This window comes from Pipistrellus kuhlii, unplaced genomic scaffold (assembly GCF_014108245.1).
Source record: "Pipistrellus kuhlii isolate mPipKuh1 unplaced genomic scaffold, mPipKuh1.p scaffold_m20_p_3, whole genome shotgun sequence".
NCBI lineage: Eukaryota > Metazoa > Chordata > Mammalia > Chiroptera > Vespertilionidae > Pipistrellus > Pipistrellus kuhlii.
Window position 1 is genome coordinate 21,893,161 of NW_023425529.1, and position 23,889 is coordinate 21,917,049.

General features: G+C 37.4%; 1 protein-coding gene across 2 annotated transcripts; it reads left to right on the plus strand.

Annotated features, from left to right (window-relative positions):
* The first annotated feature begins 4,433 nt into the window (after window positions 1-4,433).
* On the plus strand, window positions 4,434-23,836 carry LOC118728663 (serine/threonine kinase receptor associated protein). 2 transcript variants are annotated; one of them, XM_036455389.2, is made up of 10 exons: window positions 4,436-4,857; window positions 5,606-5,741; window positions 13,410-13,491; window positions 14,049-14,121; window positions 15,162-15,258; window positions 16,337-16,474; window positions 19,254-19,390; window positions 21,736-21,885; window positions 22,426-22,491; window positions 23,157-23,836. In XM_036455389.2, exons 1-10 carry the CDS (start codon window positions 4,746-4,748, stop codon window positions 23,216-23,218), a joined length of 1,053 nt encoding a protein of 350 aa, XP_036311282.1. In that variant the 5' UTR covers window positions 4,436-4,745; the 3' UTR covers window positions 23,219-23,836. The 2 variants fall into 2 exon arrangements, with proteins under 2 accessions (XP_045443758.1, XP_036311282.1); XM_045587802.1 differs by lacking the exon at window positions 16,337-16,474 and having other exon boundaries at window positions 4,434-4,857.
* Window positions 23,837-23,889: the final 53 nt, after the last annotated feature.

Genomic DNA, 23,889 nt, shown 5'->3' on the forward strand with positions numbered 1-23,889 from the left:
GAGCATGACCATATTACTAGAACTATCACTTTAGTCTGGAATCGCTCTTTATAAATCATTTAGGGAAACCAGTGCCAGGTCCAAATGGATTATTTCGGACAATGTAATATTTCCTCACAAAAAAGTGTAGGCAATGGTGAGGGGAGGGCAGTCTCATTTTATCCAATCAAACTAGCCTCTGCCTCTGCCTCTGCCTCTGCCTCTTCTCTGTCTCTATCTACAGAACCGTAACAGCTGATCTTATTGTTCAAAACCCTAAGGTTGAAGCAGTACCCCATGTATTCCAATAGAGTCTCCCTTTTCTTCACTTAACATATAATTTGAGATTTCTCATCCTACAAGCAGTTGATTTCATTTCAAAACCACAAACTAATATTCATTCTTCTAGCTAAAGTTCTAAGTATATAAACAAAATAATTTCCCAGAAAAGAGGGAGAAGAATAAAAGAGTACACTTTCACTGTTCTTGCACAAATAACAGACTAAATAAATACAACGGTCACCATTCAACCATGAGTGGTATGGGATCTCTGCATTGAAAAATGTGTTGTTTTTAAATAAGAGAAAATAAACACAAAAGACAAAGAATTACTAAAAAATGAAATGTTTAGACAAAAATTTCCCTACGTGCTCTAAAAAAAGTAAAAAATATAAACTCTCTATAACAAGAGACAAAATAAGAAATAATGTGAAAACAAATGAAGATGCAAAGGCAGGGTTAAAGAAAGAAATGAAATAAAAAACAAAATGAGCCTGGACAGGCTGGTGTGGCTCAGTGGTTGAGCGTCAACCAATGTAACAAGAGGTTGCTGATTCGATTCTTGGTCAGGTCACATGCCCAGGTTGTGGGCTCGATCCCCAGTAGGGGGCATGCAGGAGGCAGGCAATCAATGTTTCTCTCTCATTGATGTTTCTATCTCTCTCTCCCTCTCTTTCTAAAAATCAATAAAAACATGTATTTTGTTTTGTTTTGTTTTTTTTAAAAAAAAGAACACAAACCATGAATAGCCCAGCTGGCATGGCTTAGTGGTTGAGTATTGACCTATGAACCAGGAAGTTACGGTTAGATTCCCAGTCAGGGTACGTGCCCAAGTTGCATGCTCGATCCCCAATGTGGGGCATGCAGGAGGCAGCTGATTAATGATCTCATCAGTGATGTTTCTATCTCTTCCTCCTCCCTTCTCTGAAATCAATAAAAATATTTTTTTTTAAAACACACCATGAATATGTGAAAAATAATATAAATGGAGCCACTTCAAAATAGAATTGGAGCTGCTATCCCAGAGGAACTGCTTTGCATCTCCTACTCCTCAAAACCTTTGAAATGTTTGAAAGGAACAAAATAACCTTTGGACTGAGCCAAAGCAACAGTGTATTCTAAGCAGCTATTTGCAAAGCTAACAGGAACACATAACATCCTGACTACCAGAATGAATAACAAAGGCATCCTTTAGAATTACTGCTCCCGTGTATACCTAAAAAATAGCGTGGCTTATTTGTACCTATAGAAGTTGCTTCCTTGGCTTATTAACAAGAATAAAAATTCCTTTCTTTTACTCGTGTAATTATTCCTCCTCCCTTTGTCATAAATACCCTTGCTTTCATCTCCTAAATGAATACTATTTGGGTTTCTGCCTGAATGAGTGCTTCCAATAACTTCAATTTTTTTTAAAATTTCAAATAAATACTTGCTGCCTCTAACGTTAACCTTTTAATTTTAGGTTAACAAATGATATATAAAAACAACATTTGAAGCAGTCTGAAAGATAATTGACTCAAAACAAAGTAAAATAAAGTGTAGAAAGCACACAGAGTGCAATAGAAAAGATATAACTTGAAGGGAAGAAAGCAAATTGAAATGAGTAAGTGCCTGAGCCTTTTTCTGGCACACTCACATTTACTCTCCTTGTCTTCCTGAGCCCATGAATGCCCAGCCAGCTATATTGTCCAGACCCTCCTGTGGCTTCATGTGTGGCCACATGTCCCAGGTCTCATCAATGTAATGTGAATGGAAGTGAGTAATGCCAGGTACTTGCTTGGACAAGACATTTTTTTCAGATTTGCACTGTCGTCTAAGTCTGTTTCTATGCAATCCTCTTTATTTCCCTCTCTCCTTTCAGACGTATCAGGCCAGTCTTTCCACCGGAAGGCTCTCCCTGTCTACTCCCATGTATCCCACGTAATAGGGAATGCTTTCCATGTTTCATCATTAGGTGTGATGTTTCTGTAGGATATTCTATCAGGTCCCTTCTATTTCTAGAAGTTTTTATCATGAATGTTAAATTGTCACTAAAACTTTTTACACATCTACTGGTATCCATTTTCTCCTTTAGACTTTTCATGTGGTTATCTGTCTCCTAATATTAAAACAACTTTGAAGGCAGTGGATCATGACAACACTTTTACATGTCAGAATTCAAATGAGCAGGAAACATACATTCTTTAGAGGCAAAGGAATTATCAGTTACATATTTACCTACACAAATTGAGCAATATGTGAATCTTGATATTTTACTACGTTGTTTTAACTTGAGTTGTGTCTTTTCTTTATTTACCTCTTTATTTATATAAGTAATGCAAGTTACTTATATAATCACTAAACAAGCATTTGTTGAACAGTCTCTATCCATGAATAAGTGTCAATCACTCTTCCGGTGCTACAGCACAAACACGACCAAGTCATAACCATTGCCATTAAGGAGCTCTTAACTGTGTGTATGCAGTGTGTGCATGGAGTACGTGTAAGGGTGTGTGTTGGATCTTAGGGTGAGGTTGGAACAGAGAGGGAATAGAGCGAAAGAGAATGGAAAGAACATATAGTAAGTGTTGAACAACATGCTAAGGACATAGAATAGGGAAGTACTTCAAGTCTCCATTCAAGTCTTCAGACTTGATTCTTGAATGGCAATACATGTTTATCAGATGATGGCGGACAAGGAAACATTAAGGACATCTGTGCTGGGTGAATATTTATTGGTATGTGCCACGACATTATGGCCTTGGAGATAAAAGAGTGAATAAGTCACAAAAACGTCTGCTGTTTCCGGGTTAAATTCTATAATCCACAGAAAGAAACAACTTGACCAAAAAAAGAGCCATTCCTGCTTCGGAAAGCTTTTGCATGAGCAATCAATCACCAGTTCTGGTTGATACACAGAACATCGCTACCCAAAATGGGCTGCCTGTAGGAAGACAACACCAGAGTTTCTACTTTTTTATAATCTATTTTACTTATTTATTTTTTAAATATATTTTTATTGTTTTTTTTACAGAGAGGAAGGGAGAGGGATAGAAAGTTAGAAACATCGATGAGAGAGAAACCTCCATCAGCTGCCTCCTACACACCCCCCACTGGGGAGGTGCCTGCAACCAAGGTACATGCCCTTGACTGGAATCAAATCTGCGGACTCTTCAGTCTGCAGGCCGATGCTCTATCCACTGAGCCAAGCCGGCTTTGACTATACTTAGTATGTAATCTACAAATTACTACCTGTATACTGGGAGTGCGGGGTCAAAGTTTACTACTCCGAGCATTTCATCAAAAATCTTTGGGGATCCCTGAACTAGAGTTTTCTGAACTCCTCCAAAGAAAAATAATTTGAAATTCACTGCATTGAAAGCCACTTAACACTCAACCTCTAAAACACTAGCAACACAGGAATGCTACATAACAGAAGGGGTGGCTGGGCAATTCCTTTTCTTAAGGGCTTTCCTTGTAAACAGTGCCAGAGGAGCTACCTATATAGTTAATACAAATTGAAGAAAGAAAGAAAAAAAAAAAGTTGCCGAAACCGGTTTGGCTCAGTGGATAGAACGTCAGCCTGCGGACTGAAAGGCCCCAGGTTCAATTCTGGTCAAGGGAATGTATCTTGGTTGTGGGCACATCGCCAATGGGGGGTGTGCAGGAGGCAGCCAATCAGTGTTTCTAACTCTCTATCCCTCTCCCTTCCTCTCTGTAAAAAATCAATAAAATATATATATATATATATGTATATATATATATATATGTGTGTGTGTGTGTGTGTATATATATATATATATATATATATATATATATATATTTTTTTTTTTTTTTTAAAGTTCTTAGACGCTCTTAGGAACAAGTCTGGTTTTATTGTCTGTAGGTTCAGATACCGACCACAGTCCGGTGGCCTTGCTCGGTGCGTCACCCACAGGACCCGCCAGGTACAGGGTCTGGGCGGAGCTGAACAACTTTGCGGGGATAACAGCCAGGACCTTTCAGTTCGGCGATGAGCGAGGACTGCACCAAAGAGCCTAGAGCGCCCCCAGGCGGCCGCACCGAGACGGCGCGCGGCCAGCATCACGTGCCCGACGTGTGCGGAGACCCGCGCCTGCGCGCTGCTGTCCCACTTTCTCCCCTGCTGCCGAGCACGCCCGCCTTCCCGCCGAGAGGTCACTTCCGGCGGACGCTGCGCGTCGTTGAACGTCACTTCCGGCCGGTGGCGGTGTGGACGGTGCGGGTCGCGGCCGCGGGTTCTCTGGTTCTCCCCTTCCCCTGCTCTCCTCCCTCCCTCCCTTTCCCTCCCTCGGAGGCGGTCGGGCGCCGGTCGCTGACTCCCTGCCCTGTCCCTCACCCTCTCCTGGCCTCGGGGCTGCCGGATCGGCCTCCTCTGCCCGTTTTCCGGTGTCAGGGCGGGGGCCTTGCGGAGCCGGAGGCGCTGCGGCGGAGAGAGAAGAACCAGACGACCCTCGGCTCCCCGTCCCGCTCGCCCGGTCCGCGCCGCCATGGCGATGAGGCAGACGCCGCTCACCTGCTCCGGCCACACGCGGCCCGTGGTGGACCTGGCCTTCAGCGGCATCACGCCTTACGGCTACTTCCTAATCAGCGCGTGCAAAGGTGAGCGGGGGCCCCGGCCCGGCTTCCCGGAGGGCTGGTGCCGGGCCGAGAGGGAGGGGAGCCGGGGGCCGCGGCAGAGGTGTGGGGATCCCGCACCTGGAGCCTGGATCAGCCTTTCTCCAGCGAAGGCTTCTCCTTTCACTTGGATGGCCATTTCTGGAGAAGTGGGACTGCTCACCCGTCGAGACCGTGAAGAGGCTTGGGAGATGGAGAAAGCAGGCCAGACTCGGTCATATTATACCTTAGTTTACAAAGACTCGTCACTCCCATCCCCTCATGGGGTGTTCCTTTGTGGTCATGAGCCCCATTCCGCACATGGACACCGAGGTTTAGGTTAGCAAGTTGATCCAAAATGACACTCGCTTCTAGATGTTGATGCGGATCAGTATTCTCTTAACCGAATTGCAAATGCTTCCCAGAGAGCTGAGTTCTTAATGTAATGAGTTATTTAGTTAACCTATGTATATACAGTTGTTGAGTACATGAAACGCAGTTTATTTTTGCATCATTGTATTATTTTCTATACCAACTGTAAATCTACTTTTGCCCCCTCCCCCCTCCTCTACCCTCCTTTCCTTATTAACTATAAGCTAATTTATTTCTGGACATTCCTTAGTGACCTCAGTGAGAGGGAATAGGTCGATAGCAAACAGTTTTCCACATTGTAATTGATCATGGTCATTTTATGTTTGAATCTAAGGTTTAAAATCACCTAAACCTCTAAATCACATGTCTTTTTAATTTCTAGATGGTAAACCTATGCTACGCCAGGGGGATACAGGAGACTGGATTGGAACTTTTTTGGGTCATAAGGGTGCTGTTTGGGGTGCAACATTGAATAAGGATGCCACCAAAGCAGCTACAGCAGCTGCAGATTTCACAGCGTAAGTATAGCCAAAATGGCCAGTTTGGGAGGTCTCTGTGAGTTGTGTTCTGGAATAATCAAACTTATACCTTAGTTATTCTTAAAATTCTCATTCAGTGCCATGTAGATGACATGATGTTTGTTCTCACCAAAATTCCACCCTGGTCCTGTCTGTTTCTTTCTCTTTATGATTTTTCCTTAACACCCAGATTTCTTCATCTTTGTCGATTCTACCAGCAGAATGACTCCTGACTACGTGTTTCTTAGCTTCTACATGTTTGTCGATTCTACCAGCAGAATGACTCCTGACTATGTGTTTCTTAGCTTCTACCATTGCCGTAGTTCATATCGCTGCCTCTACTCTCTCTCTTTGTTAATACTCCATTGCCACTTGTCTTCCTAAGCACAAATTTCATCATGTCACTTCTCCATCCAATAATCTTCCTGTCTTTCTTCTGCGATTTTAATGGTGTCCTACAGTCTAGCTAAATTGTTGCCAGAATACATCTTACCTATCTTGATCTTTGGCTTTTGTATATGTAGTATTATAGTTAGAGTGGCTTGCAATGACCCACTTACCCCTCTGGACATGTATCATATTTTACATAATCTTGGTATCTCTAGTTCCTAACTGTGCTTATGACTCAGCAAATATTTAAATTAATGAAAGCAATGTCAAGAGCTATTAGGTCTAGTAATAATTAATGTCGTTTTCTAATACTTTTTTAATCGAATTTATTTAAACAATACAACAAAATTTAATCAACGATATAGTTGCCGTTGTTTTCTATTACTTGTGCCCAACGCTCAGGAAGCATTTTAATCCCTCTGTTGTAAAATTCTTGTGATTTTGATGCCAAAAATTCGGTCAATGCATTTTTGAGGCATTCTTCATTATTAAATTTTTTTTCCAAGAAGAAAGTTTTGCAAAGAACGAAACAAATGGTAATCGGAAGGGGCAATATCAGGAGACTATGCAGGTTGAGGGAGAACTTCCCATTCCAACTGGCACAGTTTTTCAGCAGTGATTCTTGCAGTATGCGGTCGTGCGTTATCGTGGTGAAGAATTTACGCCCTTCCGATTAATCAGCGCGGGTTCTTTTTCTCTTAAAGCTTGGGCTAACCTTTCCAATTGGGCACTATACACTGCACTTGTAATGGTTTGGTTAGATGGTAAAAGTTCATAATGAAGAATTCCTTTAAAATTCCACCAAACACACAACATCACTTTTTTCACATGCAAGTCAGGTTTTGGCGTGGGCTGCGGAGCCTCATTTTTGTCCAACCATTGAGGCCGCCTTTTCAAATTAACATACAGCACCCATTTTTCATCTCCGGTAACAATTTGCTCTAAAAACAGCAAATGGTTTTGACGATAGAGGAGTGAACTGCAAATTGTGACTCTTTGATTACGGTTGTTGTCGGTCAACTCATGAGGAACCCATTTTCCAAACTTTTGGACTTTGCCAAGTGCACGCAATTGATTGGAAATTGTTTTTTGTGAACAATTTAAAGTTGTCGCAAGCTCTTGTTGGGTAATTTGAGGATTTTGCACCAAAAGAGCTTGAAGAGCTTCTTGATCAAAATTGGATACACGGCCTCGACCACTCTTGTCATCTAACGAAAAATTTCCCTCGCGAAATTTCTCAAACCAACGCTGGCATTTTCTGGGGCTAACTGCATCTTGACCAAGAGCACTACAGATGTTTTTTGCAGCCTCACTTGCTTTTCTTCCTAATTGGAACTCGTAAAGCATGCAGTGCCGAATATGCTCTTCATCCGCCATCTTCTTAGCCCTAGTTTTGCAACAAAAACCAAACCAAACACAAACTTTTTCAAGCAAAACTTGTTAATTGCACTTCACACATTCTGTAGATACCACGTGTTTGAAGGTTATGTCAATACAAGTCAACGCCAAGCAAGATTTTAAACGAATGTTTAAAAACGACATTAATTATTACTAGATCCAAAATTATGCCTATAATAGGTTTTATTAGATTTAAGAGTCTAGAGAGTAAAAGTAGACCTTTTTTTCTTTTTTTCTTTCTTTTTAATTGATTTTAGAGAGAGGAAGGGAGGGAGAGGGAGATTGCACTGAGAAGCATCAATCGATTGCCTTCCATAGGCTCGCCAATTGAAATCAAACCCGTAACCTCAATATGTGCCCTAAGAATTGGGCCCACTGCCTTTTGGTGCACGGGACTATGCTCCAGTCAGCGGAGCCACTGGAGCTAAATCGTGGGACATTACATTATCTTTGGAATGAATGTCATTGATTTTGTACCAGAGGTAGAACATTGGGATTAAATAACTCTAGATTTCAGATATTTGTCAAGTGAATTTTAAAAATATATATTTTATTGATTTTTTACAGAGGAAGGGAGAGGGATAGAGAGTCAGAAACATCGATGAGAGAGAAACATTGATCAGCTGCCCCTCACACCCCGTACTGGGTATGTGCCCAAAACCAAGGTACACGTTCTAGCCCAGTGTTTTTCAACCTTTTTTGGGCAAAGGCACACTTGTTTCATGAAAAAAATCACGAGGCACACCACCATTAGAAAATGTTAAAAAATTTAACTCTGTGCCTATATTGACTATACATAAAGCAATTCTCTTGAATAGGAATCAAATAAACACAAAGAAAGTATTTTATAATTACTTTATTATGAAATATCAAGTAAACAAAATAGTGAAAAATTATAAAATTCTTGTCTTGTCTGCACCTACGGCACACCAGGCAGTGCCGCGGAACAGCGGTTGAAAAACGCTGCTCTAGCAACTGAGCCAAACCAGTTTTGGCTGTCAAGTGAATTTTTAAAATGTCATTACTAAAACTAAGTCTGGTGTTGATAAGTTAATATCTAGTAAAATGGTATTTCAAACTATTTTAAATTAAATATAATTAAGTTTATAAATGTAAGAAGATTTTAGACACTATGGATATTAGCATTAAAAGAGACAAGCTTTTAAATTGCAGTTTTGGAAAGATCCATTTTTGTTAACCTCAATTCTGTGTTATCTGACCCTAACAATATTAATTACTTGAGCAAAATATTTAGTCACCTCCTGCTTGATAGTCTTGCTCTGATCTTTAAGAGATTTGTGCAGAAGCTTGGTAGGAAAGATGCCCGTCTCTATAAAATCTGTGAAGATCTCAGCTTGTATATTTGGCCAAATTGTAATGCCAGTCCTCAGGAAAAGAAATAGAGCAGTACATAGATATTACTATTCATGTGATAATTATTCTGAAATGGAGAGAGAAAAGGGCTTGAAAAATGGCATTGAAATATTTAAGAGGGTCATGAAAAGAGTAGTTAGGATTTTATCTTGCTGCCAGAGGAACAGTTATCTTTGTTTAGGTTATAGAGCATTAATAACCAAAATCACATCTGAAGACATGCTTGTGGATAGGTATTGTGTTATTTCTGTGCTTTCTTAACATTTCAAATTTGTGTCTATATTCACAAGTGGTTTTAAAAGCATGGATGCTAATATAAACTTGATTCTGTACTTAAAATTCTGGTCCATCATTTAACAACTTGGGAACTTTATTTAACCTCTCTTTTTCTCAGTTCATCATCTATAAAAATGAGAGTAGTAATAATGCTTACCTCATATGTCGATTGTGAATATTAAAATGAGTTTATATGTCCCTAATATTTAGAACATTGCCTAAAATCTAATAGCTGTATATAAGTGTTGCTTATGTAAGGTAACAGTGATAGCTACCAACCCCAAAAGACTAAAATCATATGTGTTATTTTGTAATTCACCTGGGTAAAGCCATGAAACCTTTTGGTTTCTTGCAGACGAGTTTGATTAGATACAAATATCAAAAAGAAATACTATTTTTTCCCTCAATTATGGCTTTCAGGTGCCATGACACAGTGGAGAAGATATAAGCAGAGTTCTTATGCAGGCCACACTTTATGTTTCAGTTTGATCATGGGATGCCTCTTAAACATTGGTTTTTGTATCTGTAAAATGGGTGTAAGGCCAAAGTAGTTATCGGAGAATCACAGGGATCTTTCTGTACTTATATCATAGTGTGTTACATAGTGGGTGCTCAATAAATGGTAGCTGAGACTTATCCTCACTTGTTATGTGTCTGTCTGTGAGGTGTGGGAGTGTGTGCTCCTCTTAGTGACTTGTCTGGGCTTTGCTATTATGGAACTTGATCCAGCTAAAGAATAGCTCCCTGAACTTAACTTGATTAATTATAGTTAGTATAAACCATTTTTAGAAAGTTCTTCCCCCTCCCCTCATTATTATATTTCTCAAAAAATTCATTAATGTCTTGTTTATCAAGAGGTAGACTTCTTGCTTTTTGTGGAGAAAATATATTCAGCAGAGCCATTTTGTGGGTTATAGAATGTTATCTTGAGGTTGTTTGGGCAGTCAAGTCGGATGATGAGTACACTGTCGATGAAACACCATACTCTATATTTTTTTAATTTGTAAAGCTAATGCTAGCATTACTTGTCATGATGGTTTTGGCACCGCCTCTTTCCTCCTGTCAGGAGTCACTTGGACAGAGTGCTAAAAGCAGAGAAAATTCCTGTGCTCTCTTCCACAGAATGTTTGAGTAGACCTGGGCTTGGGCCCAGGAATCTATACTATAAGTAACCAAAGTGTATGATTACTTTTTCTTTCTTGTAGAAGTCAATAGAAATATTTAATTTTTCTCTCAGTAAGGTTCCCAATAAATCAAAGATGATATTATCTTCTTTTTGACTACTTGGCTAACATGTTAAGATAGGCAGTTTCCTCTGCCTCAAATAGTTAGTTTTGCTCAGACTTGAAAGTCCTTAAGTAACCCCTCTTTTGAGACTTGTGGTAAGTCCATTCACAGAATATGAAAATATTGAACAGATGGTATTGATTATTATGTTCAAGAAACCAGGGATATAAAAAGTATCAGTAGTTTATGAAGATAAATACTTTGTAAGTTTTACATAAAATAAGTGTTTCATCACATCAGCTGATGAAAAAGGATATTGGTGCTGATGCTTCAATTGTCTTGATTTGTATTCTGTAGCCAGCTAGTTAATACCAGTTTCCTGCCTAGAGATTGAAAATATATTTAGTTTATTCCAGTTTCTTTTGAGGACTCTCAGTCCTTTTTATGACTTCTACCGTAAATAATGGAAATATTCCAAAGTTAGTGCAAGTGATAAGAACATGCTCTATCAGAGTGTCATCCTCAATTTTAGTAGTTTATAAATGGGAGGGAAAAGGTACATTGTGTCCCTCCCTACCCCCATTACTGCTTTGCTTATGTCAGTTCTTTTCACAAGTGAGTGGACATGGTTTAAAAAAGAACCTTAAGATTTTAAGGAGGTTTTGAAGATTTTGAATATACTTAAAATTAGTATTTCAAAGGCTGTTGCCCAGAGTTGTTTTGAGACTTGGCGTCATTTGAATCACAGGATAGAAATTTCAGATTGCTGTTTTCATTTTTGACACCTCTGTCATCACATCAGCCTTCAATCCTAATCTTTGTGAAATCTTTTCCCTGATTTCTTTGTGATTAAATGTAAACATATGCTAAAAATAAAAGCAAACCAGAATTAGACACATAATCAGTATAATCTGAGTTCTATGAAAGAAAAGAATGGTTTCTGGAGGTGAGATAAATGGAAGGTTTCATAAAATGATAGCATTTGAAATGAGCCCAGAGGATGAATAGAACTTTGGATAGCTGAGAACAATTTCAGCAAAGACACAGGAAGAAAATACATGGCTTGTTTGAGAAATGGTTTATAATCTGGTATGTCTAGATTCTGATAAATAATACAAAATGAGGTTGGGAAAGTAGGTTTGGGGCTGAATTGAATTGGAAATGGGAGATTTTAGAGCGGGTTTCCTTTGCAAACAGAAATGAATACTTGAAAGTTTAGTATTACTAAACTCATCGTTGACTTTATTTCAGAATATATTTAGCCACTCATGGCTCAATTAGGTAATAGGCAAGAATTATATCACTAGAGGCTCAGTGCATGAAATTGTGCACCAGCAGGGTCCCGGAGAGGGCAGAGGGCAGGCCAGGGAACCACACCAGTGCACGATTGGGGTTGGGAGGGACACGGGAGGTTGGCCAGTCAGGGAGGGACCACGGGATGATTCTAGGGCGTGTTCAGCCCATCTTGCTCAATCTCGATTGGCCAGACCCCAGCAGCAAGCTAACCTACCAGTTGGCGCGTCTACCCCCTGGTGGTCAGCGTAAGTCATAGTGAGCAGTGGATGACTTTAGTATATCATTAGCATATTATACTTTGATTGGTTGAACGGTTGATCAGAAACTTAGCATATAAGGCTTTTATTATATAGGATTAGTAGTAATTACTAATAGATGGTCATTGGTGGTTTTTTTTTTTTTTTTTTTACCTTTGTACATACTATTAATGCTTGTCTACAATACCCTATTTTTTGTTCATAGTGTATTTCTGCTTGCTCTTTAAGACTATTTACTTCCACTGCTTAGATTTTCCAGACTTTCTGATATAGTTAGTAGTGTGTTTTTCTGTTTCTATAGCGACATATGTTTGTATTTTAATTATATTTGTTTAACAGATGCTTTTCTCCTTAGCTACAGCTCTTCTAAGGCAAGAACTTTCTCTGAAATCATTTCTTTTCTCCCTGTACCCTACCACTAAGTCTAGAATGATAAAAAAAATATATGATTGGATATATTTATTGTATGCTTATTGAGTAAATGAAAGAAAGATACCTCTTTTCTTTTTTCTCTACTGTTTATTTTTCACTGTACTCCTAAAAATAAATGTTGGTTACATTGAAATGGAAACCTTTATTGAGCATAGTTATTCACTTTTATTATTTTTTATTTTTTAAAATATATCTTATTGATTTTTTTACAGAGAGGGAGAGGGATAGAGAGATAGAAACATCAGAAACATCGACCAGCTGCCTCCTGCACACCCCCCCACTGGGGATGTGCCCACAACCAATGTACATGCCCTTGACTGGAATCGAACCCGAGACCTTTCAGTCTGCAGACCGACGCTTTATCCACTGAGCCAAACCGGTTTCAGCAGTTATTCACTTTTAAAAGTTCTCCTCCCTGTATGTAAAATTTAAGCATTTTTATTTGGAGGGGAATCCTATACAGCATATTTGTAAAGTTATTATTTAACTGTTATCTCCTGACATACACAGACATAATATATCTTTATAGACACAACCACATATATTTTTGGTTGAGATGGGTCAGAGACACAGAGTTGAGATTAATAATCCTGAGTGTTAGTATTACATAAGCAAAGGTTAGTACTTTGGGAGGAAGTTAATGGGACTAGGGTTTTTTGAGAATTTAGGAGTCAACTTGGAGGAAGAGGTGGGGAAAATATTTGTTATTGTTGACTTAAAATTTTATGCAACTTGTAACGGTCGTTTATTCTCTGGTACAATTTAAAAGGATTTCTTATTGTCAATTTTTGTATTGCATATACATGAGTAGAGAATAGAGAAAAAATTGGAAAGTTGAAACTAAAAATTGGTTTAAATGTTTTACCCTTAGACTCATTTAAATATGTTATCAAATGAACTATCAGTGGTGGAATATTAGAAATAATGGAGATCTATAGTGCATTTATGTAACATTTCAAATATCTAAGTTATTTGGCAATTAATTATATTTATTTTTAATTTTACTTTCCATTTTTAGCAAAGTGTGGGATGCTGTCTCAGGAGACGAGTTGATGACCCTGGCTCATAAACACATTGTCAAGTCTGTCGATTTTACACAGGTATTAGAAAATAGAGGGTTTTTTTTAAGGAGTTAAACTTCTACTTATATATTTGGTTTGTATTTGGCTTTGGGGGGAGTATTTTGTATATACCGGCATGTATTTTATTTGATTGTAAGTTAAGGTATACCAATTAATTTATTATTATTATATGAGGCTTTTAAAATTCCCTGGCACTCTTGTATCAATCCTCTATCGATAGCAGAAATCTAAAATCCCCAAATAATGTGTCCCAACTACTTTCAGAATGGAAAGGATAAATTTGAGATCATAGAAGAACTGCTACTCAGGAGGATGGGGAGCAGGGTCAGGGCAGATTGGGCAGATTCACAGGATAGGTAGTGTGACATGTTTGGACTATGAAGTTTAAAGGGCTTTGGCATTATGAAAAAGATAAATGCTCTACGGTATCTTCTCAGAAGTATTTGTCCTGTGTTGCATCTCTTTTTGACATCTGTGAGTTTTGTTTGGATTTTATTTGGTGTTGAAAAAGTTTCAAAGATAGATAACCATTAAAATGGTTTATCTAGTAACGTATTACTTGTTTGTATTTTCAGGATAGTAATTACTTGTTAACTGCGGGACAAGATAAACTCTTACGCATATATGACATGAACAAACCTGAAGCAGGTAAGCATAATTTATACGTGTTTATGGTTTTATTTCCTTTTAATTTAAATGTCTTTTCCTTAGTAATTCATATTCACCTTCAGTACTCAGATATGGGAAAATATGAAAACCTAATCCATTATCCATTAACCACTGTTAATATCTTTAGTTTTTGGTTCATATTCTTCTAATTCCTTTTTCTGTGTAGCTATATTTTTGAGAATTGACTTACTATATTATGCATACTCAAAATGTAAACCTACTTTTGCCCAGCCCAGTATTCTTAGGAATACTGCTTTGCTTTTTTTTTTTTTTTTTTTTTTTTTTTAATTTGCCTTTTCCAGTGTCTGCATTCTTAATCCTCCCCCCATTTTTTTTTTCCTCCTTTTTTTTTTTTTCTGTTACTACTGACTGGCTTGGATATGGATTCCATGATTAGTGATAGTACTAGAATTTGCTCAGGTTGTCTTATTTCTTGGTCCATGTTCTTATTAAACTGTGCCACATTAGTTATTCTTTTATTCTGATACAGTAACACTTTTGAAAGTAGAAAAATAGCCTGTAGGGTGTGTGCTATTTAATTTTGCTACAAGAATCATAGTTCTTGGGTTTCTTGTCATGCAGAAACATTTTTTCTGATATTGAAAAATTAATTGGATTCTATGTTGATGGCAAGTTTGAATTGTGCTGGGCTTTATAAAGTTGCATCTAATTTAAAATATGTTTTTCTTTCCTTTTTACATATTGAATTGTTCCAATGCTGAGTTTTAACATATAACAATGTTAACAAATGGCCGAAACCGGTTTGGCTCAGTGGTAGAGCGTCGGTCTGCGGACTGAAAGGTCCCAGGTTCGATTCCGGTCAAGGGCATGTACATTGGTTGCGGGCACATCTCCGGTGGGGGGTGTGCAGGAGGCAGCTGGTCGATGTTTCTCTCTCATCGACGTTTCTTGCTCTCTATCTCTCTCCCTTCCTCTCTGTAAAAAAATCAATAAAATGTATTTAAAAAACAAAAAAAAAACAGTGTTAACAAATGTATTTTAAATTGTTTTATCTTAAGAACCTAAGGAAATCAGTGGTCATACCTCAGGTATTAAAAAGGCTCTATGGTGCAGTGACGATAAACAGATTCTTTCAGCTGATGATAAAACTGTCCGGTAAGTGATTTTTATTGAATAATTTTAAATTTGAAAAATATTTGACCTTTCCCTGGCTTTGTAGCTCAGTAGAGGGTCTGTCATAATGATATGCCAAGGTTATGGGTTTGGGCACGTACAATAATCAACCAATGAATGCATAGCTAAGTGGAACAACAAAGCAATGTCTCCCTCCCTCCATCCCATTCTCTAAACTCCATAAATAAATAAAAATTTTTTAAAGGGAGAAAAATATTTGTCCATAGAGCTTATATTTAAAATATTTTTATAACTATTATATTATGTAGGAAGAATTATCTATGAACATTAAAACTTCCACAACATATAGGTCACATTCTTCTTGAAGCTATCCATTTACTATTATAAATAGCAGTATTCACAAGACAATTAAAACTACACATTTAGCCGAAACCGGTTTGGCTCAGTGGATAGAGTGTCGGCCTGCGGACTCAAGGGTCCCAGGTTTGATTCCAGTGAAGCGCATATACCTTGGTTGCGGGCACATCCCCAGTAGGGGCTGTGCAAGAGGCAGCTGATCAATGTTTCTCTCTCATTGATGTTTCTAACTCTATCCCTCTCTCTTCCTTTCTGTAAAAAATCAATAATTTTTTTATTTTATTTCCCCCCCCCCCCCCCCAAAAAAAAAATGTCTCTGGGTCAGAGACAGGCTGGCTATAAGGGGTCTGTGAAACCCCTGAAATTCTATACACAATTTTTTGTGCTGATACCTGATATAGTTTTCTGTGGAAAGTAAGAGCTATCATTAAATACACAAAAATGTAAGAGCCATTATTTAATGCATCACTGAAGTTAATTAGATTGGGACCTACGTATCTTAACTGCATGGTTTTGCTAAATTATTTGGGAAATATATTTAAATATGAAAGTTGACTTTACCAACAAACTGCCAAATTTGATCTAGTATTGGAACCCAAAACTTCTCTGTGTATCATTTGTAATTTATGAGTTGGAATGAAGGTTGTTTTACAGTTGTGATTATTGGTTAATCTTCAGGTGTAATTAGGATTTAAACTTTTTTCTTAAATAAGTAAATCATATTTTCCTTTCTTTTTTGCAGCCTTTGGGATCATGCCACTATGACAGAAGTGAAATCTCTAAGTTTTAATATGTCTGTTAGCAGTATGGAATATATTCCTGAGGGAGAGATCTTGGTAATAACTTATGGACGATCTATTGCTTTTCATAGTGCAGTAAGGTATGTCCAAGAAATACCTTCATTTTCTTCTGTTGCTAACAAAGGAAAACCTAGAGTACTTAAAAATTAGGAAGCATATGTGAAAATGTTAACTTATTAAAAGGCAAATTTTGACTATACTATAAACAGTGATTTCAACCTTTTCCTCTCCTGGCACACATAAACTAATAAATAAAATTCTGTGGCACACCAAAAATAGATTTTTTTAGCAATCAGACAAAAAAAAGGGGTATACTTTTGATTCATGTACAATGGATGGCTATTGTTGTGATGGCTGCTGTCTTTATTTTTACTTTTTCTTTTCTTTTTTTTTTTACAATCTAAGGGAAAAGAGGTCAGTGACCCTGGCTAAATAGTCAGTTACTGTATGTTTTTAAACTTGTGTGGCATAGAAAGTTGAAAACTACTGCTATATAATATGGGAGGAAATGTTTCCATACCATCAATAATGTATTTTTAAAGAATATGGTATACTTTAATCAAAGGAATTAGTCAAATTAAAGAATTACTGGGCTGGTGCTATACTTAATGCTGTTCATTATTATATAAAACCACTGTGATCTTGATTCTCCTATTTTCACTTTAAAGATTTGGAGAAATGGTGATTCTCCCCATTTCCAAGTTTGTGTAGACCTAATGATTTTTTTTAAAAAAACAGACTTAATTGTTGTTAATGTAAATATAGTAAATGTTCTTGTTGAAAATTTGGGAAATTTTTTTAAAAAAAATTTACCCATAGATTCTAGAATGTTAATGGAGGCTGTATTTTTATATATGTATATTTGTGTGGTCCTTCTTCCCCCTACCCCCTTTGGTTACTGGAACCCTAATGAGTGTGATTTTTATTTTTTATTTTAAAATATTCTTAGCCATTAAAAATTCTTGGAAAACTTTTTACTAGATGTTGCTACATTATAGGTTGCACTAAATTATGTGTCACTTTCCATACTTTTAACTGCAGTAAGTATTATGGTGCATCTGAGTGTTTCCTTACAATAGAATTCTATAAGTAGAGTACAAAGAGTAGGAATTTAAAGTTCTTAGTACACATGTTATTTGATTTCCATAAAGATTATACTACATTATACTCTGATCAGCAGTCTTAAACTTCTGTCAAAAGGGTCGCTTACTAAGCTAAGCTTCACTGAATGACAGAAGGAAAGAGAAGGTAGTGAAAATAGAAGAGAGCAATTAAGAATATAAAGGAGTTTATAAACACAGTGAATTGATGAAAATAGAGTGCTATTGCCCAGAGCCATTAAATTCCACAACTATGTTAATTGGTCACTTCTGGATTTGGGCTATATGTAGTCCTGCTATAGACTCTTGCCTATTGCATGTTGGTGGCAGAGGTTTTGCTGGCCTATTGAATATTCTAACATTTGAATCAGGAGGTTGTATTCAATGATACCATCTACATCGTGACCAGCTTTCCTTTTCATGCTTTGAGGTATGTTTGTGGAGTAGGAAGGTGACATTAGGAGGGGGAATGCACTGATGTTTCCTACTGGAGGCCTTCCAGGAATTTTAAGGTTGGACTGGACAGGAGCCAATGTTAAAACTCATTGATATTCAGGCAAATCTGTTTTATGCATTGATTTTTATTATATAGCTATAGCCTCAGACTTATTCTTTTATTGCCTGATAATAAAAACTGAGCCAATTTTAGCGGTTTTATATTTTACTAGGGGCCCAGTGCATGAATTCGTGCACCTTGAAAAGAACTGTGGGCCACAAGGCTGCACTAGGCACAAGGGCGGGTTCCTCCCCATCCTCTGCGTCTCTGCCCATCCTCCATGTCCCTGCCCAGCTCCTCTCATCATGGCTTCTGGTCCTTTGTCTGCTGGCAGCCCCGCCCCTGTCACTGCTCCTCCCTCGTCCTGACAGCACCTGGCACCAGCAGCAGTGCAAGTGGCATCAGCAGGTGTGAGTGGTGGCTGCTGCCCTCATTCCCCCTCAGGAACAGGAGGAGGTGGAGAAGCCCTCAGGGGCAATCAGGCCTGGCAGCCGTCACTCGCAATGACTGATGGCACCAAACAATCAAGATTGGCACCAGGCGGGACTGTGGTTCATGGGAGCAAAGAATTTTCAGTAACCACCAGAGGCTCACCCCGATGACAGCTACCAGCACCCTGCCTTGGTCTGGCGCTCCCACTCACCTACTCCACCGTCCTGCTGTGACCTACACCTGTCATGTTCCGCATACGCCCCCCCTCCCCCCTATGGGTCAGTGCATGTCATAGTGACTGATTGTTCCACCATTTGGTCTATTTGCATATTAGCCTTTTATAGAATGGGATTGTAGGCTTATCCTGTTACAGAAGCTTTATAAATTCTCAGCAATGTGTAAATAACCCATTAATGCAATTACCTATTGTAAAAAACTTTTTCTGTTACAAAGATAATGTATGCTTGTCATGGGAAAATAAAAAAAATACAGAATTAAATTTTTTCAAAGCAAAAATTCTAATACATTAGACATACTGTTTTAATTAGCCAGCACACATTTCCAGGAATGCACAAAACGTGGATATTCCTCTATTGAAATATCTTTGTATTCTGAGACGAACTCTACTTGGGCATATTATCCTGAACTTTTTGCTAATATTATTTAGAGGTTTTTTGTTTGCTTGTTTGTTTTTAACATCACTGTATTTGACTTAATGACTTGTTCCTTGGGTTTCAGAATTTAGGGCGTTAAATGTAACTAATTATTTCCTTGTATGATTTATGCAATATTCAAAGTTTATAAGTCTTTATTATTTCCATTTCCCCCCAGTTTGGAGCCAATTAAATCCTTTGAAACTCCTGCAACCATCAATTCTGCATCTCTTCATCCTGAAAAAGAATTTCTTGTTGCAGGTGGTGAAGACTTTAAACTTTATAAGTATGATTATAATAGTGGCGAAGAATTAGGTGAGTTGTCCTCTTTTTCCTCCCATAAAATGATGTAGTTACCTTTATCAAATTTTAGGTTTCATTGATGAATAACGCAGCAAATTTTTTCAGCTAACTAAAGCTTGTAGCTTCCAACTGAAAAAGTAAAGGATTGTTAATCCATTTTGGGTAGAAGTGCTTATAGAACTATAAACAAAGTATGCTAAACTCAATTTACCTTTTCCTTTTAAGTTCATCATTCTCGCCGAAGCCGGTTTGGCTCAGTGGTAGAGCGTCAGTCTGCGGACTGAAAGGTCCCAGGTTCAATTCCGGGCAAGGGCGTGTACATTGGTTGCGGGCACATCCCCGATAGGGGGTGTGCAAGAGGCAGCTGTTCGATGTTTCTCTCTCATTGACGTTTCTAGTTGTCTATCTCCCTTCCTCTCTGTAAAAAATCAATAAAATATATTTAAAAAAATAAGTTCATCATTCTCTGACATCATATACAATAGTGCAATATATTTATTGGAAGTGGGCAATCTTATGTCAAAGTTATATTAAACAGATGCAAGGGGAGTTCTTCCTGAGGTATAGTGCATGTATGTGGCTCCATCTACCTAGCTCTCCCTCTCCTTACCAACATAGGAATCCCTAAGGCTCTATAGTGAATATTGGGAGTGGGGTTCGGAGGTTGGGGGGAAGGAACAACTATAGCTCATTATCAGGAAATCTTAGGGATCTGAATTGGAGGGGGCGTACTTTGGTATTAAAAGTCTTTACTTTGCTTCCGTTTTCATAATACTCCTTAAAAAAAGAAAGGGAAAGATATATAGGATTAATTTGAAGTTAATGATCATCCTAACTTTTATCTGACGGACTAGGTGTTTTATAGTATGGTTCCCAAAATCTACTTTAGCCATCCCAAATAGTTTTTGCTTTTTGAACCAATGTATTTAGTTTTTATACTCTTTTTGTTATTGTTGTCTGTGAGTTGCCACTTTGTTTCTAGCTAGCCTACTTTACCACCCAGCGAACTAAGCTTGGTTGTATGATACACAAAGAACAAAAGACAATTTTAAGTTTCGTTTCTTTGGGAAAACTGATAAATTTGGGTTGGATAAGTGGAACCTTGGCAGATGGACCATATAGCATCTACTTTAATTACTTAGGGTTTGTCCTTTATTACTTGAATATAAGTGACTTTTAAGTAAGAGTTTCTTTTTTTTTTATTTAATGTCAATTTTCAAGGTTTTAGAATGTTGTGGCCACATGTATTATTCTTTCAAAAAAGAGAAGTAAATTATTTGCCTGATATTTGAGATTATAGTGAATAACAAACAGACTTTGGGCCCAGCCATTCTCATTCCAAGTCTTTTATTCTTTCCACTCTCATGATAAAATTTTTACTCATGAGAAATATTCTCATGATATTCTGATAGGACAGAGATGGGGGAAGATGGTGCTTGAGGGTTGGAGCTTGATCTAAATTAGGGGTGTCGAACTCAATCAGAGAAGGGGCCAAAATCTAAAATCCAGCCTAAATCGCGGGCCGAATGGTTTACTGAACAGTCATAAGCTGTCATTGTGATGGAACGCAGTGGAGTGCAGTGATGACAGCGCGGTGCGGGCCACATTGCAAGGCCTGGCGGGACGGATTTGGCCCGCGGGCCTTGTGTTTGACACATGTGATCTAAATAGATATGGAGACAGTCAGAACATTGGTTTAGCAAAGAGCTTTGAAAACTAATAAGGTGATGAGGCATTGGAAAGTAAATGAGAAAAGTTCATAAGTAAGGATATGACTTAAACAGATCACCATCACTACTAATATGTACATTTTCTCATTAAATTTTATAGAGTAAAATAGGTAAGGATCAGTATTGATCCTGTATCTCAGTGTTCTGTGACAGAATGACCAGTGGACTCAACATAGTTTGGTAGGAAATTAAGACAAAGTGTGAGTGTGTCAAAGAGCTCCATCTAGTGGCTCTCTGTAATTAAGAATTGATTCTCTGGTAAAGGGGCAGTGAGTTTAAAATATGGGACTGAATTGATAGACTTTAGATTTACTTTCTGTAAAATTTAGGGAGGTTTGCATTTATTCCCTTTCTTCATTTTTATTAGGACACAAAGCCTCGTTTTTATTTTAGAGGGAGAGACCATCTGAAACTAGAATGTGTGCTAGAATTGGAAAGGGATAATCTTAGGAATAAATTGTGGGCATGATATACCATTTGGTAGTGAGAATCATTTTAATTAAGTATAGTTCTTTGTATTTCTTTTTATGAATTTATCTTCCCAGTAATTTAGACAGTATTTTCTTAAGTCTATCCATACCTAGCCTATATTTATTAAATTATCTAATAGCCCTTCTCCTCTTTCAGAATCCTACAAGGGACACTTTGGTCCTATTCACTGCGTGAGATTTAGTCCTGATGGAGAACTCTATGCCAGTGGTTCTGAAGATGGAACTTTGAGACTATGGCAAACTGTAGTAGGAAAAACATATGGCCTTTGGAAATGTGTGCTTCCTGGTAAGAAATTATATTCAGTGCTATCAAATTAAACTTTATGATTTTGTGTGATTTCTAATAATTTTATTACCATGTTTCTGTGTTTCATAGATTGTAAAGTATATAACATGGTTTAAGCAAAGAGAAGCCTGACTATAAATTGGCTACTGTGTTCTTTTGTTTGTTTAAATTTGTTGTATAGTCTGTTCTATTTCTGAATTTGTACACTGAGTAATTTGGTGAATGGAATAGGCCTTATTCAAAATTTGTTAGAGAGCAATATAAGAAGTTTGTAAATAAAAGTATTTAATCTCTGAGGGGCATTACTCCCTGTTCCTTACTAATAAAGCAGGCATGTTTTTTAATCAAAATACTTAGTTTTTGGTCCCAACATAATTTTTGAGGAAAGACATACTATTATAATTAAGAAAGTTGTTCCTATTATGTTTTGTATCTCTTTGCTTGGAATAGTCTTGGCTTACTCTTCCTGCATATTAAATACTTTTTATTATTGGTAATATTGTAGTTCACATCATCATCATTATTGCTTTTCTTTTTTAGAAGAAGATAGTGGTGAGCTGGCAAAGCCAAAGATCAATTTTCCAGAGACAACGGAAGAGGAGCTAGGTAAATACCAGTTAATTAACTCAAAGTGTTATATGAGTCTTACTTCGGGACAAAAGGAAATTTATGAAATATGAACATATTTAAATATGCATCTAGTATACATATTTATAAAACAAATACTTAAATAACCACTAGTACATCCCTTCTAGGCACAGGAATGTACTATGGAGATACTGATGTGGTTACTTTTATTGAACTTAAAAGTCTAACTCAGGAGGCAGATGCTATGATAAATAAGTAAATTGTTACAGTTGTAATTGTTATTTAACATTGATTAAATGCTTATTAAATTCTTAAGTGTTCTTAAACAAATCTAGAATTACAAATTGTATATGCCCTGATTATATCATATTGTTTGGAGTTCAAATAAATAAAGCAGGAGTTAGATCTCTCGGAGATATGACACACTCATTGACAATTTAGCTGAGGAGAAGGGCCCCTTAGAGGTAAAGTTATGGAGTAAAAGAGTTAAGTTAACATGAATTCTTCCTCATGGCTTTATCAATGGCATCAGTCTAGTCATTAATGGCATATGCACTTACTCTCTTGCTTCCCCTCACCAGAACATTAAAAGAAACTTTGTAACTCCTTCGTTGACAGAAATGTAGATTTGCTTCTTTTCTTTATAAAGTTAACTATGTGATTGTTTTGTTTCATAATTTTAGAAGAAATTGCTTCAGAGAATTCAGATTCCATCTATAGTTCAACTCCTGAAGTGAAGGCCTGAATATCATGGGTATGCCTCAAACAGTATACAACTACGGACTAAGACAAACAGAGAAAAGCATCAGCCTTCCAGAGTTGGTCTCTACTTCAGACAAACATGGAGCAGTAAATTATGAGGAATATGAATTAGCTCCAGTGTGGAACTAACAAACTTGGTGTCATCTGTAAGTGAACATGCAAGAGTATCAGGTGAAGGCAGGTGGCATTATGCTCTTGTAATTCGATGGCCTGTTGTCTTTTCAATGAATATGTACAAGCCAATGTCCAGTTTCTCTTATTACAGTTAGATTTATTGTAGCTGTTTATGTTATTACGGAGAAGAAAATATATTGGCCTATTTTTCTGACTTTTCCCTTACAGCAGAAAGCGTTTTTTGTCTGTGTGTCTTTCGTTGTAAAGAAAAGGGGGAATTCATGATAAAGGAACTGGCTTGATTTCTTGTTCATTGTACACTGCTTCTGAACACCTAATTGTTTTTAGTTGTCTAAATAAATGCCTCTAAAACAAAACAATGTTTGTTTCTTGGGGAAAATTGACAGATATGAGTTTTGTAAAAGGAAATTGCCTACATCACAACTGTATCAAATTAATCTTATTAAAGAATCTGAAATAAACATTGTTTCTTAATTTTGAGATTCAATTACTTATACTGAATTTTTGCAGTTTGCTCAT